At 34.6% G+C, this 16,912-nt stretch overlaps 10 protein-coding genes and 2 pseudogenes across 12 annotated transcripts, besides 2 other annotated features; 10 read left to right on the top strand and 2 right to left on the bottom strand.

Annotated features, from left to right (window-relative positions):
- Positions 1 to 16,912: part of a mobile genetic element that runs on past both edges of the window.
- On the top strand, positions 43 to 798 carry TVAGG3_0172380 (protein of unknown function, DUF4106 family; the record flags this gene model as incomplete). Its single annotated transcript, XM_001288996.1, has 1 exon — positions 43 to 798. The coding sequence occupies one exon, from the start codon at positions 43 to 45 to the stop codon at positions 796 to 798; it is 756 nt and encodes a 251-aa protein (XP_001288997.1).
- Positions 801 to 2,396: a mobile genetic element.
- Positions 2,826 to 3,446, top strand: TVAGG3_0172360 (uncharacterized protein; the record flags this gene model as incomplete). Its single annotated transcript, XM_051225364.1, has 1 exon — positions 2,826 to 3,446. One exon carries the CDS (start codon positions 2,826 to 2,828, stop codon positions 3,444 to 3,446), a length of 621 nt encoding a protein of 206 aa, XP_051110350.1.
- Positions 3,676 to 4,101, bottom strand: TVAGG3_0172350 (uncharacterized protein; the record flags this gene model as incomplete). The annotated part of the gene is made up of 1 exon (XM_051225363.1): positions 3,676 to 4,101. One exon carries the CDS (start codon positions 4,099 to 4,101, stop codon positions 3,676 to 3,678), a length of 426 nt encoding a protein of 141 aa, XP_051110349.1.
- On the top strand, positions 4,458 to 4,649 carry TVAGG3_0172340 (organellar and viral DNA polymerase type B; the record flags this gene model as incomplete). The annotated part of the gene is made up of 1 exon (XM_051225362.1): positions 4,458 to 4,649. One exon carries the CDS (start codon positions 4,458 to 4,460, stop codon positions 4,647 to 4,649), a length of 192 nt encoding a protein of 63 aa, XP_051110348.1.
- On the top strand, positions 7,636 to 8,535 carry TVAGG3_0172330 (integrase core domain containing protein family; the record flags this gene model as incomplete). Its single annotated transcript, XM_051225361.1, has 1 exon — positions 7,636 to 8,535. A coding segment is annotated over one exon (900 nt), but the record flags the coding sequence as incomplete, so codon positions are not given.
- On the top strand, positions 9,289 to 9,846 carry TVAGG3_0172320 (annotated as a pseudogene). The gene has a single exon. A coding segment is annotated over exon 1 (558 nt).
- On the top strand, positions 10,095 to 10,658 carry TVAGG3_0172310 (KilA, N-terminal/APSES-type HTH, DNA-binding family; the record flags this gene model as incomplete). Its single annotated transcript, XM_051225360.1, has 1 exon — positions 10,095 to 10,658. A coding segment is annotated over one exon (564 nt), but the record flags the coding sequence as incomplete, so codon positions are not given.
- Positions 11,329 to 11,625, top strand: TVAGG3_0172300 (uncharacterized protein; the record flags this gene model as incomplete). Its single annotated transcript, XM_001294209.1, has 1 exon — positions 11,329 to 11,625. One exon carries the CDS (start codon positions 11,329 to 11,331, stop codon positions 11,623 to 11,625), a length of 297 nt encoding a protein of 98 aa, XP_001294210.1.
- Positions 11,876 to 12,349, bottom strand: TVAGG3_0172290 (uncharacterized protein; the record flags this gene model as incomplete). The annotated part of the gene is made up of 1 exon (XM_051225359.1): positions 11,876 to 12,349. One exon carries the CDS (start codon positions 12,347 to 12,349, stop codon positions 11,876 to 11,878), a length of 474 nt encoding a protein of 157 aa, XP_051110345.1.
- Positions 12,440 to 12,932, top strand: TVAGG3_0172280 (organellar and viral DNA polymerase type B; the record flags this gene model as incomplete). Its single annotated transcript, XM_051225358.1, has 1 exon — positions 12,440 to 12,932. A coding segment is annotated over one exon (493 nt), but the record flags the coding sequence as incomplete, so codon positions are not given.
- TVAGG3_0172270 lies at positions 13,595 to 14,450 on the top strand (annotated as a pseudogene). Its single transcript has one exon. A coding segment is annotated over exon 1 (856 nt).
- Positions 14,969 to 16,279, top strand: TVAGG3_0172260 (organellar and viral DNA polymerase type B; the record flags this gene model as incomplete). The annotated part of the gene is made up of 1 exon (XM_001298893.2): positions 14,969 to 16,279. One exon carries the CDS (start codon positions 14,969 to 14,971, stop codon positions 16,277 to 16,279), a length of 1,311 nt encoding a protein of 436 aa, XP_001298894.2.

The raw sequence follows: 16,912 nt of genomic DNA, 5'->3' as shown, positions 1-16,912 counted from the left end.
TATGAGTTCTGTTCAAATGGTGTTTATTTCTATTGTGGAAAGATGGGTTCAGGTAAGACATTTAACCTCATTCGTCATATACTCATAACAGAGCGTTTAGGAAACGACTCTTACTATGACCAAATCATTATATCAGCAACTTCAGACTCTATGGATTCAACAGCGAAAACATTTATGTCAAAAGTTCAAGCCTCTGTCGTTAAAGTTCCAGACAGTGAACTCATTGAATTTCTTCAACGTTACATTCGACGTAAGAGGAAATATTATGCCATCGTTGAATTTATACAGTCAGGAATGCAAAAGACTTCTGAGGAGATGGAAAGAATTATTGACAAACACCACTTACGTCAGTACTCAGGAGTTTACGATATGAAACGACTGACAAACTACATTCTATCAAAACTTTCAAAATACCCCTTCAAAAAGTATCCTTCAAACACTTTATTAGTTTGTGATGATTTCGCTGGTAAAGGTTTAGTGTCAAAACCAGACTCACCATTAGCTAACATCATTACTAAAGTCAGACATTACCACTTAACTGTAGCAATACTTATGCAAACATGGAGGTTTTTAGCTTTAAACATAAAACGTCTCATAACTGACTTCGTTATCTTTCAAGGTTTCTCACGCTATGATATTGAACTCATTTGGAAACAGTCAGGTATAACATTACCTTTTGAAGAAATTTGGGAAGCATATAAGTCTCTCATCTCTCCTCGTTCATACCTTGAGATTCATATCATGACTAATACCATTAAAGTCAAAAATATTCCATGGGAACGACCAACATTATTTTAAAGTATAGATCCGTATTTTTCCCAAGTGAGCGGGGTATCTCCAATCCCAGCCCTATCGTCCTCCCAGTGTCAGTTTTCAATATAAAATCCAATTTTTTTTGAAAATAAAAATTTCGAGAAATTTTTCTGATTTTTTTTCTTTGATTTCAATAATTCAAAATAAATTTGGGACTAAAAAGACACTATTTAATGAAATTCATATGAGTGAATGTGGATAAATACTCTCAAAACATACAATTTATCTATTTTTTCTTTATATTATCAACTAATTAGTGATAATTTTTTTTGAATCAGATTTTTTTTCATTAAAAACATAATATATAACACAACAATGATGCACACATACGTATCTACACATCAAAATATAAAGCTTGTTTTGGTCTGGGCATCCCAACCCAAAATTCTTAAAAAATTGAATAAAATTGAATACTTGGGGCTGGGATACCCATCCCAAAACCGAATTGAATTTTTTGAATTAAAGAATATATTTATGTATTTATAATATACATGTGATGTCTATAAAAAATACTAAATTCTAAAAAAAATTCAATTTATTCAAAACGTATACTAAGTGATCACTTCATTAGTAGGATCAGCAATCCTACTAAATGGTGAGAACGTCACTAACTAAAAAGGGAGTCCTTGGAGCTCTTGATCTCTTGTCAGTAGAGTTCATAATGAGGCATGGCATCTACTGATTAGAGATCAGAGCAATCCTACCTTACCTTCAGGAGCTACAAAGCTCCTAATCGTTACGAGAGGGAGCCTTGGAGCTCCTGAAGCTCATCAGCAGAGGCTATTTACCATTTGGGCCTCTTCTGATGAAAGATGCGAAACACGTCTACGAACCAGGAGCTTCAAAGCTTCTAATCCTTACTAAAGGGAGCTTTGGAGCTCCTGAGTCTCCATCAACAGAGTCCCAGATGGTAAATGTCCTTTGCTGATGAAAGATGCGAAACACATCTACGAACCAGGAGCTCCAAAGCTCCTAATCCTTACGAAAGGGAGCTTTGGAGCTCCTGAAACTCCTTTTACTATAAAATAGGACAGTTTTCTTCTGAGGTTCTCATCAAATCTAAGACTTCAGAAGAAAGCTGTCCTATCAATGTATACTTACACTCTCATGGACTACAAGTGTACAATTTTAAGGCAGAGATTATCCGAGGCCTCTCATCAAATGAGGGACCTCGGATAATCTCTACCTTAAGTAGTCAAATAACTTTTCTCACTATTTAGGAACAAAAGAACAAGAGTTGGAGTACTTTAAGGCAAGATTCTTCCGAAATCTCTCATCGAATGAGAGACTTCGGAAGGACCTTGCCAAATCCTTGAACGCCAATATCCTTGGAACTGAGCTAGAACCAGGGAGAAGTAGCATACTATAGAGCACGATGGTAATCTCGGAAATGCTTATATCGCCCCAAGCACAATATTTAAGAAGTCTAACTCATATATACAAGAAGTCAGGCTGAATAGATATTGTGCATATGGTTTGCAGAACTCTCATGATATTTCAAATTCATGTTATCCCAAAAAGGTGACACTTTGGGTGTATCGTCCATCCCAGGGATGCAAAAATCACATCACCTTGGATCTATATTTTAAAGTTTAACCTTCAATTGACTGATGGTAAACAAATTCCATGCATCTCTGTCGCCATTTCTGTTAATATTTTTGCTGTCATTCATATCATCCACTTCCCCATCCGTTAGCTTTTGAGGATATGCGTTAGAATAGCTGTTCTTAAATGAAGGCTTTTCACCTTGGAGAGCATAAACTCTATAACTTTCTGCATACTTTATGTTTGAACCTCCTGAGCCATCATTGACATAAATTTTTATAGGCTTCCACCCTTTGTTCATGTTCCTGCTTCTTCCCTTAGCTCTTTTGTTCAGTAGTTCTACATCTTTATACACAGCACCTGTCTCAGTGAATTCAACAATATTTTCATTCGTTAGCTTTACATTCAAACCCTTGTCGAGTATATTGTTCATTTCATACATATAAAATGTTTTTATTCTATATGAAATGAGAAGCAAATCCATCTTAGCTGGTGCCGTTAATGTTCCAATTGAACCAACATCAAATGTTGACTCACGAACGACAAACAATATTGTCATAAAGAACTATAGTTCAGAGTGTTTGAAAGAAAAAGAACCAGAACTTAAGTCGGTGAATTTAAACTCAGCTTCAAGTGCAAACGCTAACGCTACATCAGATGTTAAGTTAGAGTATCCACCACTGGACCAAATTCTTTCAAGAGAAGCCAACGACAATCCTTACACAAATGTTCAAACAAATCCTTCAGATAACGTAGACCATTACCTTCTTCAGTTATACCAAACAATTTTACTCAAAGACGATAAGAAGCTTTTGACAAATCTTATAAGCAAGAACCAAATAATTTTAACAAAGGAGGATTTAGAAAATGTTATATCACGAATAACAGGGAAACAATGTGTCATTGACTATCTCGACCCTGAAATCGAATGCTGTGGTCAAACGCCAATATTCATGAAAATCGGTAATATTAGAATAATCGAAACACCAGGAACTACAGGAGTTGAGTTTAAGTATAAATATTCGAATGAATACACAAAACTTTCAACTGACTATAAGCTTTGTTTGAAATATGTTTTAGTAAATTAAAGCAGTCAGTCAGTCAAAAAAAAATTTCAAGTTAGCAATTTGTAATATCTGTCCAAAACTTCTTCAACAGTATCGAACTCATCTTCATAATGCAAACCTAATCTTATTGATTTGGTGCAGTTTTCACTAACACAATATTTTTCTGTTCTCTTGACTGACATAACTAACTCATTTGTTTCATCAAACAGCAACAACCAAAGTTCATGACCTAATACATAACATTCATACTTTATATTTTTAGCTCTGAGTTCTCTTGTAAGCTGTTGCATTTAATATTTTCTAAAAAGTCAACTTCAACAGTCATTCGCACTGGTGCCTTCAGTTCTACAGGCTCTCCTTGAAAATCAACAAGTCTGAATTGCATGTCTTTCAAATTATGAGGACTAATGCGAACCCATTTACCTAAATGAGTTGCTATGACAGGAACATTTGGAATGAACATTGAATTGACTGCATAACAGAAGGATTTATATTCTACTGAACCTTTACTATTAACTCCTGAAATACCTGTGACATTAGCTATTTTTGACTCAATGTACAAACAATTACCATAACATACGTATGGAACAGATTTCATCTCAATCGTTTTGTCAACACTTTTCAAAGGAAATGTCATATGGTATGCTCCCAGAAGCAATTGAACTCTATGACTCATTCGTGTTATCTTAAACTCTTTCTCGCTGCTGAACTTCAATGTTCCCTCAGAAGAGAGTTCGACATCTATGTTGTCAATAGTTTCTTCATTTATGAGAGTATCTATGACTCCAGCAATTTTATCTATTCTATACCCAGCTCTGTTAGGAAATGTTATAACACTTCTTTTGTCATCTATTTCAATCTCTATGAAATCTGTTTCATCTGTTATGACAAAAGTTGCGATAGTATTGAAGTCAACAACTCTGAAAGCAAGCGCTTCATTCTGAAGACCTAAGTTTGTTTGTAGCTTTACTGTCCCGTATTCGTTTGGGTCTGTACTTTGCAAATAGAACAACATTTTATTCTCATTAAAATATGACTATTGCTGCATATGCGTATGAAACAAATGAAGCAAGAAGAGCACATGAACTAGTAAACGAAAACTCAACTTTAACAGTGGAAGGCAATGATTTAGTCATTGACGATGGAAAAACTAAAAAAGTCATTGATTTCGATACTTTTAACACTTATGACCCATTCATTACAACAAGCAAGGTTCCATCATAAATGATGGAACGGTGCAATATATAAATTCTACAGTAGATGCCTCATTAGTGAAAGTATTAAATGTTCTCATTGAATTGTTAAAGAGCTTTCGATTTGACGACAACATTAAATGCCTAAAGAATTTAGTCATGAATGAGAAACAAATTCTCGGCGTTGTTGGTAGCAGTAATGATGTACACCTTATGACATTAGAATATTATAACGAACATAAAGATGAACTGAAAGGAGAAGGGTGACACCGGACCTCAAGGACCACAAGGAATACAAGGAATACAAGGAATACAAGGAATACAAGGACCTCAAGGCGAAAACGGTTTGGATGATGAAGATGGAAAGGATGGAAAAACTGCTAAATCATGGATATGGAACCTTATAAATACTGGTTTAACAGCTGCTTCATATGGAGTTCTTCAATACCAAATCGGAAAGATATGGGCAGTACTTGGTGAAGAAGCTTTAGATGACGTTAAAAATGCTTTGAACTTCATTTCAAATGGTTCGGATACTATTAAAACTTTATCTGGTTGGATGCAAGAAACAAGGAGTCAAATAGATACTGTAAGACGTATAGCAAACAATGCACGTACGGGATTGGATACTTTACGAGAAGCACAAAATACACTAAAGGAAGCAAATGATATTCTTGGCTCAGTATCAGACATGCATGAAGATTGGCTTAAAGGTATTGACAAATCTTTAAAAAATCACAGTCAGTCTATTGCTGACTACAAGAAAAGTATAGATTTTTTACATAGTGCTATGGACGTACATGATGGAAGCATAAGGAACTTACTTAATGCTAACAATAACTTACCAGGAACTATTAAAGCATTTATAAAGTCCTTTGTAAAACCTGGTGCTCTAACATTTAGGTCTTTGAGAGCAAGAGCATTGAAGTCAAGAGATGCAGAAACTCCAACAGAACCTACAGAAGGAACTGAAACAACAGAAACTCCAGAAGTACCACCAAAACCAACGGCAAATGAAATATTGTTCGAATATTTTCCAAGATACTCTGTTCTCATTGCATACATTCAAGAAATACTTAAGAAAGCAGACTTGACTTTAGGAGATGATGAAAGTTCTGTATATCTTTCGTTCCAGTTTCAAATAGCAGAACTTTTGAGACAGATATGCTTAATGTATGACAACATCTCTGATTTCACAAGATATGATGACGACCATGACCCCGAACACGGTGAAGAAGAAGTTTTACAAACATCCATTAAGACAGGAAAGGTTCTAACTCAAAGTCTCATTATTGACACCAAAGATGGCGAAGTGGACGTTCTTCAAGAGCTGAAGAAAAATACTTCTTCGGGAGGTGGTGGTAGGCATGAACTTGAAATAAATGAGGTAGAAGAGAAATTAGCCGAAAAAGCAGATAAAAACCATGTTCATTATATAAGTTCAGACGAACAGATTATAACGGACTACCATGGATATTTAACACAGGATGAACAAATAAGCACTGAAGATGTTAATGAAAGAAGATATAAATTCATTCGTGCTAAAGGTTATGACATACACTGTACTGTACAGTATGACACAGGTAAAGCACCAGAAGCATTTGGTTATAACAATGAAATTTATGCTTCATACTTCTTTGTTAACGGTGTATTAGTTGAACCAAGATTTACTTTGAGAGTTAAGGCAAAAATAACTTTTGAAGATGCTATTAAAAGTAAAGCTGACAAAGATGAACTTGACGCAACGAACAAAGTTTTGAAATCTCATAAACACAATATCTCCGATATAAATGAACTTCAAGCTACATTAAATAGTAAAGCTGACAAGAACCATACACATGAATCCTTCACTACTGTTAGAGCAGACGACATAATATTGAACTATACCCTTGGTTCAAGTGCACCTTTAGAGAATCCAAGTACAAGCGTAAAAGATACACTAAACTCCTTAAATAACAAATGTATGAATATCGAAGGTCATGTCAGAAACTTTGAAACACATGAACTACCAGCAATGTTAGATAAGAAAGCAGATAAAGAACATACACATAACTCCTTCTCAACTGTTGCTATAGAAAGTATTGAAGGAACTGGTGGGGATGCATTATATTATAAACCTCCTAACTTTCCACAAGGTTTAACATCGAATGAAAACATAACAACGAAGAAAGACATTAGCTGTAAAAATGTTTATGTCATGGATGATGAAAATAATGTTAAATTCACTGCTCAAGATTTATATGATAAGAAAGCCGACAAAACTTATGTAGATGAAAATTATGCAAAGAAGTCGGAAGTAAATGCTGCGGTTAATGGAAAAGCTGATAAAAAGCACGTGCATGAAGAATTTCAAACAATCAGGATTAAAGAAATTAATGCATACATTGAAGAAGTAACAAAAACAGGAAGAGGCGGTACACCTTTAGTTGAACAAAATATTTATCCTCCTACTTTTCCTAATGGTTTAATAACAAACAATATAAATATTGTAGATGGCGATGGATTTATAAATGTTAAACATGAACTTCAAACAATGAAGACTCAGATTCTTGAAACCATATATCCTATAGGCTCTATTTATACGTCAATGAATTCAACAAATCCGGCAAGTGTTTTAGGTTTTGGTACGTGGCAGCAGATTGTAGATAAATTCTTATACTGTGCTAACTCTTCAAATCAAACAGGTGGCTCAAAGAAAATTAAAGAAGCAAACTTACCTGCGCACACTCATACAGGAACGACAAACTTTTCTGGCGACCATAGCCACTCATTAAGAGACCACCCATTATACAACTCAGACTATAAAGCTGGCAATGACGTTTTATCTCCATCTTATAACAATTCAGCAAAAAAAACTTTTCGACCAACTGAACCAGGAGGAAATCATGTCCATACTTTCACAACAAATCCAACAGGCTCGGGTGCAGATTATATGCCACCATTTATGACTGTATTCGCATGGTACCGCGTTCAATGAACGCGCTTGAGCCTTGAATAAAATCTTTAACTTTACATAAATGAGCTTGAAAGAAGTATTCGAACAACATCCATGGAGGTCATTTAAGAAGTTCAATGAAGCTGCAAAGAGTTGGGGATTTACTAACAGAGCTGAAGTGAAAAGGTTCTTTGACAAAAATGTTGTACATCAAACAAAAATAAACCCTTACGACTACTTTTTACCAATTTACTCCAACACTCCTGACGCATACCAATTTGACACTCTCATTCAAAGCAGAAAAGGAAGAAAGCCACCATTCCTCATCTTCATTAATGTTAACACTCGCAAAGCATATGCATATCCAATGAGGAATAAAGGAACTCGTGAAGTGTTAAGAGTTTTACAAAAGTTTGTAGCAGAACATAGCCCAAGTACTTTAACATCAGACCAAGACAGTGCATACCTCAGCAATGAAATCACAGATTTTCTCATTAAGCATAACATAACTCACTACACTACTGAAGACCATAACCATAACATACTCGGCATCATAAACCGCTTCATAAGAACGCTCAGAGATTTAAACCAAGAGCGAGACTTTACCGAAGAAACAATGAAACATTTTCTCGAAGTATATAATTCCTCAACACACTCTACAACAGGACATACACCAAATTCAATGACACAACAACAAGAAGAAAGGTATATACAAAAGAAACGAAGTCAAACACAAAATATCAGAAATTCAACACAATTTACCCTCATTCCTGGTACAAAAGTTCGTGTATTTCTTGACGACAAACCGTTGACAAAGAAACGTTTAAGGTTAAGTAGAAACTATTATATCGTAGACTCTACGCAAGGTAATGGATATCTTATAAAAGCTGCTGACGACTCTATTGCGTTTTATCCTCGACATAAGTTAGTCGAAAGTAGTAATGGCAAACTTGCTGAAACCATTGACGAAGCAAAGCGAGGAGTGGTTATTGAAATACTTGGCTATAACATAAACGATGGCACTTATAAAGTAAGATATGAAGGAGGCGTTGAAGATGTTATACCATCTAAGAACTTGAGAGAGTCGAAGCCAACACATCTGGGACCATTAGAGCGGGAGTACTGGAAAGACAAAAATATGCCAGAAAGAATAAGAAAATTCTTCTAAACTTTTTCATTAGATGTAAATCAGACAAAAATAATGTTTAGGTGAAGAGGTGAGATTTCACCTGTTTTTTCACCCTCGTGAATTTTCATGAATTTCCTTATGATAGAAAAAATAAAGTTAGTTTTATTTTTATTTATTTTTTTATTTTGTATAAAAGATATGATTTCAACAATCGGCACAACAACAATTCAAGCTGCGAACGGCGGGACTCTGTCCACAACTACAGCACCAAACTCGTTAGTCATGAATCCTACGTCAATGTTGGTAGAGATGAAAAGCTTTATTCCTTCTTCATATACTTTTGAAACAGAAATCCAGAAGATAAAGCAAGAACTTTTAACAAGTAATTTAGACTGTAGTGCGAAAGATGAAACAAAGGAACAGTATCTTTATGAAATGGAGGACCTCATCGACCATTTGCCTAAACTACCTGAAATTCAGCAGCAAAAACTAACTATTCCCGAATTCGACGAAATTGAAGTCAAAGCAACTGACTCAGTAGAAATTAAGAAATTCATACGTAAAGTAAATTATGAATTCCTTGGTTTTCATTGCAACCATAAAGTTATGGACAAAGATTGCGACATGGTTTATAAAAATATTTCTGACCTTTACAAATCCGAAGAATTTAAGACATACGATAACTTTGTTTCATTAGTTGCAAAATGTGTTTGGGAAATAAGAGATAAAGATAGAAGAGGCAAAGTATGGAACGAACAAATAAGACCCGCTATGTTTGAGATGAAGAGAGCAATTGACGCTTTAGTTGTTTTAGCTGGTAATGTTTCAATGTATAACGCAAAAACGATGCCGCAATGTTCAAAATGTAAAGCAGCAATAAGAAAATATAACTACTCAGTCAAAGAGATAGAATGAATGCGAAACGACTATGCAGACTTAAAGAAAGAAGCAGAAAAGCCAGCAGAAGATAAAATGGATATGTTGACATTTCTTAATAAAAACTATCCAACAGCAGAAGATTTCCTTCTGTCTGACGTCAAGAAGAAATATAAAGAGACTTTCGGCATGATTAAAACATTCAATGTACTAAAAGAAGAAATAGAAGCTACGAAATTGTTTAGGATTTCAAATATACATCGTACAATTCATGTAAAACGCTTGTGAAAAAACAGGTGAAAAAAGAGGTGAAAAAAGAGGTGAAATCTCACCTCTTCACCTAAACATTATTTTTGTTCAAAGCTTCCACGAGAGAAAAGATTCCTCATTCGCTAAGGATTCCAAAAATGAAAAAATCATTGATTTCGGCTCAAAAAAAACGGCAAAACCCTTCTTCCACGGGAATAAAGAAATAAAGAAGAAATAAAGTTAGTTTTATTTTTATTTATTTTTTTATTTTGTATGTAAAGACAGTAATGTCAACATCAGAGAACACAACAACTGCTATCGTTCATGAAGCCATAAATGAAGAATATGAATACATACAATATAACAAACAACTTCGCCTCATTCGTTCAGTCAAAGACGATATGTACCAAATGCAAAGTATAATGAATGCTCTTCGTTCTACAAAGCAAGCATATCATTGGTTTGAAAACCAACAGACAAAAGAACTTTTAGAAGAATTTCCTCATATGATTGCTTCCCTCGGAAAACCGAGGGAAGAGATTCCGTATGAAAATCGCAAGAATTTGGCTCCTGGTTTGAAAGGTTATTATGTTCATAGACTTTTAGTAAACGCTGTAGCAATGTGGGCTTCACCTCGTTATGCTTGTTATATTTTCATGATGTTAGATGAACTATATAAAGCAGAACGTGGAGAGTTGGAAAAGAAACTTCAAGCAAAAGATGAAGTCATTGAATCCAAAGACAAAAGCATACAGAAAAGAATACCGCGTTCAGTACCAAAAGGAAAGGAAAAGAGTTATAAGTATATGATATATACTGAAGAGTTGGAGAAAGAAGAAGATAAAGATATGGTTATGTTACATTTAGTCAGAAGAAACAACAAGAGCTTTTATGACTTAGCTAAGATATATAAATCTGACAGAAACTGGTTCTATCGTGAAAACTTACCGATTTCAATGACTCCGAATGAACAAATAAAGGAAATTGTCAAAAATACTCTTCCTCAAACACACTATGACATCAAAGGTTGTACAATACTTACATTCAAAGAAGACTTAACATTACTGAAGGAAAAAATAACAGAATATTTCGACAACTTCAAAGAGGAAGAATGAAAAAAAATCTCGTCGGGTGCCACGTTAGGACCATAGTGGAGAAAACCACGATAAAAAACAAAACCCTTCGTCATTATTTTGTTTTTACCATTTAATTGTTTCCATAAACGCTCCATGTCGATCATAATCGACGAAGGGAGAATCGTCTGATCGTAAAGTTTATTTTGTTTTTACCATTTAATTGTTTCCATAAACGCTCCATGTCGATCATAATCGACGAAGGGAGAATCGTCTGATCGTAAAGTTTATTTTGTTTTTACCATTTAATTGTTTCCATAAACGCTCCATGTCGATCATAATCGACGAAGGGAGAATCGTCTGATCGTCAAGTTTATTAGTTAACGGGAGGGTTAGATATATTCCATCGCAACTGAAAAATGAAAATTATTTGGTATTTACCAATCCTATGAAAGTTAATTATTCTGCTCGCATTGCCTCTAAGCAAATGCTCAACGATCTTATAGACTCAAACTTAAGATCAACTGAAGTTCTTACTTCAGCCATCGGGGAATTTTGCACATTCTATCCCGAAGCACAAAATGCTCTTGACATTCTTCTCTCCATCTGTTCCTATACAGAAGGCGGAAATGAAAACGCATCTCAGCTTCCTCAGAACTTCTCAATAGAATCCTTCGCAAATATCAATGGATCTTTCTTCACTGAGAAGTTTGCCAAAATTAATCAAAAAATTTTTATGAACTAAAAATATTTTTGCATTCAACCCGCCTGTGATGTCAAAATGTCATGTTGTCATCATTTTTAAAAGAAGTTAATTAACCTGGTGGCATGGTGACGTAGTGACACTTTCAGTTCTTCAAAAATAATTCATAAATGCCTTCCTCCTTTCGTACCTGTTGTCAAAATGTCATGTTGTCATCATTTTTAAAAGAAGTTAATTAACCTGGTGACATGGTGACGTAGTGACACCATCAGTTATTCAAAAATAAATTTTCTTATAAAGCTTCAGGGTCTATTTCTTCAACCATTTCACTTCCTTCGTCAATGTCAATAGAAGCTTCTTCAACCTTTGGTAAGAATTTCTGTATAACATCTTTGTTCGTTATTGTCTTCAGAGATGAAGGATAATATTTCACAGATGTTTCACCCTTCTTATATTCTTTCTGTTCGGAAAGATTTAAAGCAATACTGAAGAAGTCAACGTTAGAGTTCTTTATGACAGTATAATGAGTATCTTTGACATTCACGAAGAAACTCTTTTGTTTCAAAACTACTGCTAACTCTTGTGAAGTATAACGTTTGCGGTCAATGACGATAGCTAATGGTCTGACATACTGACCAAACTTAGATTCTTTCACAAACTTCTTGTTAAAGATAACATTAACATTTGAAGCATTATTGAACTCATTATTGATGGCAGTAGCGAGAGCATTGTATGAAAAGAACTTGCAATCTTGCATGTGTTTCATTAAAATAAAAATATTAAATTATTTTGAAAAATAACTTAAAAAAATCTAATCTAATTTTTTCAAAAAATATTTTTTTATTTCCTACTAAAGATGTATCGGAAGTTGTCTAAGTTAGAACACTCGGAAATAAAACAACTTCTTACAGAAGCTAATATAGATGTTGCAAAGCATTACGCAACAAACAAAAAAACACTCGCTGACATCCTCAATGACTATAATGGTGCAATAAGTTATGATAGAATTCATGAGTTCATAAAGCCGCAACGCGGCGAGGACGAAGTCCATGCAAGAGCATTTCCTTTAAATGACGTTGCTATTGACTTATATCATAGACGTTCAGTACCTCATGAAGTAAGAAGAGAAATGTTTGACATAACAAATGCAAACGTTGGTCATACTCGTAAAGCTCTTTCGCATGGTGTTCGTCAAGAGATGTTTGACATAACAAATGCAAACGTTGGTGAAACAAGAAGAAGAGACGACACACTGAAACAACAGAGAAGAGAGATGTTTAAGAGCGCTATAGAACAAGTTCGCAAAGCTAACGATGTCCTTCGTTCCATTGACGACAAACCAAAAGAAGGTGAGAGATGGTTAAAGAAAGATGAAGAGAATAGGAAGAGGAATGTTAAGACAGGCAATAGACTCATTGACTTTAACATCGAAGCTTTAGATGAACCAAACAGAGACTACTTACACAAACATTTCGGTAAGGTTTTCATGAGACTCTTAGAGAAGATTAAAATAAACTCCCAACAAAGATGGATGGTATGTTATAAACTTGGTGGAAAGTATGAATGTTCTACGTTAAACCTCAATAATATTGGAACATTACTACATCAGCTCTTGAAGGAGAACTTTATATCAGAGATAGAAGCAAATGCTGCAGGTATTGTTGAAATGCACTATGACTTCTTCTTGACAAACATAAAGAATCTTACTGAAATAAAGATGTATGATTTAACAGAATATGAAGGCTTAACGATGTCAGATGTAAAGAAAGGCAAACCAAAAAAGAGACCATATAGAGATGAAAGCACACTGACAAATGACCAGAAAGCCATTTTGGAAGCTCTTAAGCAAACAGGAAACCCAGCACTTATAGAAAGCTTTTGGAAAGATAATGGTGAAAAGAAGTTTTATAAGAAGAGAAGCGGTCAGTTCTGGAAGTATCTTTGCACATTACCTATAAATCTTGAACGCTACCAAATCTTCAATGAACTGAACAAAAGAACTGCAGCACTTATGACAGAAGACAATTGTTTCGTTTATGCTTGCATTCAGGCTGGAGTAAATGAAGAAACTATTGACCACATGAGAGAAGTCATTCGTGTTAGAGACTTTCCTCAAAGTAAAGTACAAGAAATTTCTGACGCAACAGGTATAGCATTTAATGTTACCATTGGTTACTTCAATGACTCAAGACATAATGAAATAAAGAGATACATACCAAAAGAATGTGAAACTGTTCGAACTATTGACTTACTTCTTGTTGAAGACCACTACATGCTAAATGAAAGATTACCAATGACAACATATTTCATTCGCAACTATATAGAAATCTTGAAGGAGTGTGGTGGAATGAACATTGAGAAACAGATGAAGATTTATACAAAGAGAGAGAACAAATATGTAGTTCGTTATGATAGAACAACACCGTTATGGGATGTTATGAAAACATTGTGGGAGTGCAAATATTTCGAACCTATTTCTTATGGAGAACTTTTCACATATACGACTGACTTATATAAACAGAACCTTGCACCATTTAAAGATTTGACATATGCTCCAAAGTATTGTGTACAACTGAAGAAGAAAGCCGAGTCAAAAGAAGTAAATAAAGCTAAATGTAAGTTCATTCCTGAGCACGTTTTCTTTGCTGACTTTGAATGTAGCACTGATGGAGTTTCATAAAGCTTTTAACATTGTTATGACAGTGAAGATGGTTCAGTGAGTGAAAGCATTTGGGGTCAGAACTGTGCAACAGAATTTTTGGAACGACTTCCTGACAAGAGTTTAATATATTTCCATAACCTCAGTTATGATATAAACTTCATCTTAAGACACATGACAGAAGTGAAAGGAACTCCCATCATTAAAGGTTCACGAACAATGCAATAACGGTATATAAAGGAAGCAATCATTATTAAAGATTCATACACTGTTATAAATAAGAAGCTTAAACTATTTCCTGATGTTTCATTTGCAGTGTGGTGAAAAGGAAGTATTTCCGTATCAATATATTCAAGCTCTTTATTAGCAAATGACAACAGAACTGGTGTCATTTCTGAAGCGTGTAAGTTTGTAAAAGATATTGATACGTTCATGAAAAACATAGATTCCATCAAAGGTTGCAGAATAGATGAAAACCACTTCGACTTAGAAAAGTATAGCACATTTTATTGCAAACAAGATGTAAGAATTTTAAGAGAAGGTTTTGTTAAGTTCCGCAATGACATATTAAAAGAATTTGATTTAAACGTTTATGACTACGTTAGTATTTGTTCAATTGCTAACAAATTGTTTGAGAACAGAGTGTACTTCCCGAATGGAAATTTATATGACCTCTCAAATAAACCAAGAGAATTTATTTCACGCTGTATTCAAGGTGGAAGATGTATGCTGTCAGATAACATGAAACAAAAGAGCGAAAAGAAACTCATTGCTGATTTCGACGCTGTTTCATTATATCCATCAGCTATAGCAAGACTTTATACTTTAGAAGGTATTCCAAAGGTTATGAAGAAAGAAATGTTAAGCACAGAGTATCTCATGAGACATTTATTCGATGACGACCAAAAGGAACCCATTGGTGAAAAGTTTATGTCTGGCTTCTTTGTTCTCATTAAGATAACAGAGATTGGAATACATAGACACTTTCCTTTAATAGTTTGTGACCCTGAACTAAATCCAGAACTTAACGTTCCCAGAAGTTCAAACACTTGCTGTTTAATGTATGTTGACCATATAACATTACAAGACCTCATAAAATATCAAGGTGTCAAATGTGAAGTGTTGCAAGGATACTATTACGATGGAAACAGAGATATTAGAATAAGAGATGAAGTAAAGAAGTTGTTTGAGTTAAGGTTAAAGTATAAGAAAGAAGGAAATCCTTTGCAAGAAAATATAAAGCTCATTCTGAACAGTATTTATGGCAAAACTATTCTATCTCCTATTGAGTCAAAAATAACCATAGTAAATGACAAAGATGCTATAAGATATGCCATCAGAAACTACAACCATATAGTGAAGTTCGAAGGTTTGGATGGTTCAGATAAAACTATTTTCAAGCTAACGAAAAGCATTTGCAGACACTTTAACTTCTGTCCACTTGGTGTTAACATTCTGTCTATGTCGAAGAGAATAATGTGTGAAGTATTCTGTACTGCAGAAGATATGGGACTTCAAATATTTTACCAGGACTGTGATAGCATGCATATTTTCAATGAAGACATACCAAAGCTTGCAGCAGAGTTTAAGAAGAGATACGGTCGCGAACTTATAGGAAAGAACCTTGGTCAATTTCATTCTGACTTCGCAGAAATAACACCTGGAAAACAAAGTTTAGCATACAAGTCAATATTTTGTGGAAAGAAGACCTACATAGACTTACTCACTAACGATTTAAATGAAGTTGCATTCCATGCACGTTGCAAAGGTGTCAAACAAGACGTCCTTGCTTTAACAGCAAATGAAATGTTTCCTGAAGCTATACAATGCTATTACAATGAAGATAAGAACATTCACATACCTGTTGGAACATATGACAAAGACTCTGAGTTCAGTTTAATGAAACTTTACAAAGCACTTTATGACGGTCAAGAGATTGGATTTGACTTATGTAAGTCATGTCAACCTTGCTTTGAAGAGAAGTTTAACTTCTCAATAACGACTAAAACAAGCTTTATTCGTAAGTTGAAGTTCTGAGGTCATTTATTTTTGTCAGCAATGAGGTCATTCGTGATAAAAATAAGCCGCTAGCGGCAAGGGCGAAGCCCATGAGGTCATATATTTTTGTCATTTATGTATAACCATTGTCTCTCTTAAACTTTGCAATAGACAGCTTTGTTCTTCTTCCTTCTACATCTGTAATGTTTATATAATCTTTGTTATACTGTCTTAAGACATTCATTCGTCTGTATTGAGTTCCCATGAAATAGTAAAAGGCATCTTCACTTGGGACATAGTAGTAGTTCTCTAACGTGTGATATGAGTATTGTATAATTTCAACAGCGTCTTCAGGAAGAGAGTCAACAATGTCAAACCAATAGCCATTTGAACCAGAAATATTTCTCATGTTTTCTCTTCTTGTCGTCCATCTTAAGTTCGAGATATGAAAGTCTCCTCTGTCTCTGTTTATATGGTCTACTTCACGAAGTCCTTCAGGGTTCGGAATGAAAGTTTCTGCAACTATTCTATGTTTCATCAGCTTGTGTTTGTTTAAATTTACACAAATATAACCATCTCCTTGGTCAAACTCACTAACAACTCTTTTATTGCTTATACGTCTAATTGGATAAGGGTACTCTGAAAAGATTTCATAGTCATTGTCATGTTCGA

This window comes from Trichomonas vaginalis, chromosome IV, assembly GCF_026262505.1.
Source record: "Trichomonas vaginalis G3 chromosome IV, whole genome shotgun sequence".
NCBI lineage: Eukaryota > Parabasalia > Trichomonadida > Trichomonadidae > Trichomonas > Trichomonas vaginalis.
The sequence above is the reverse complement of the archived record's forward strand: the minus strand, read 5'-3'. Positions and strand labels throughout refer to the sequence as shown.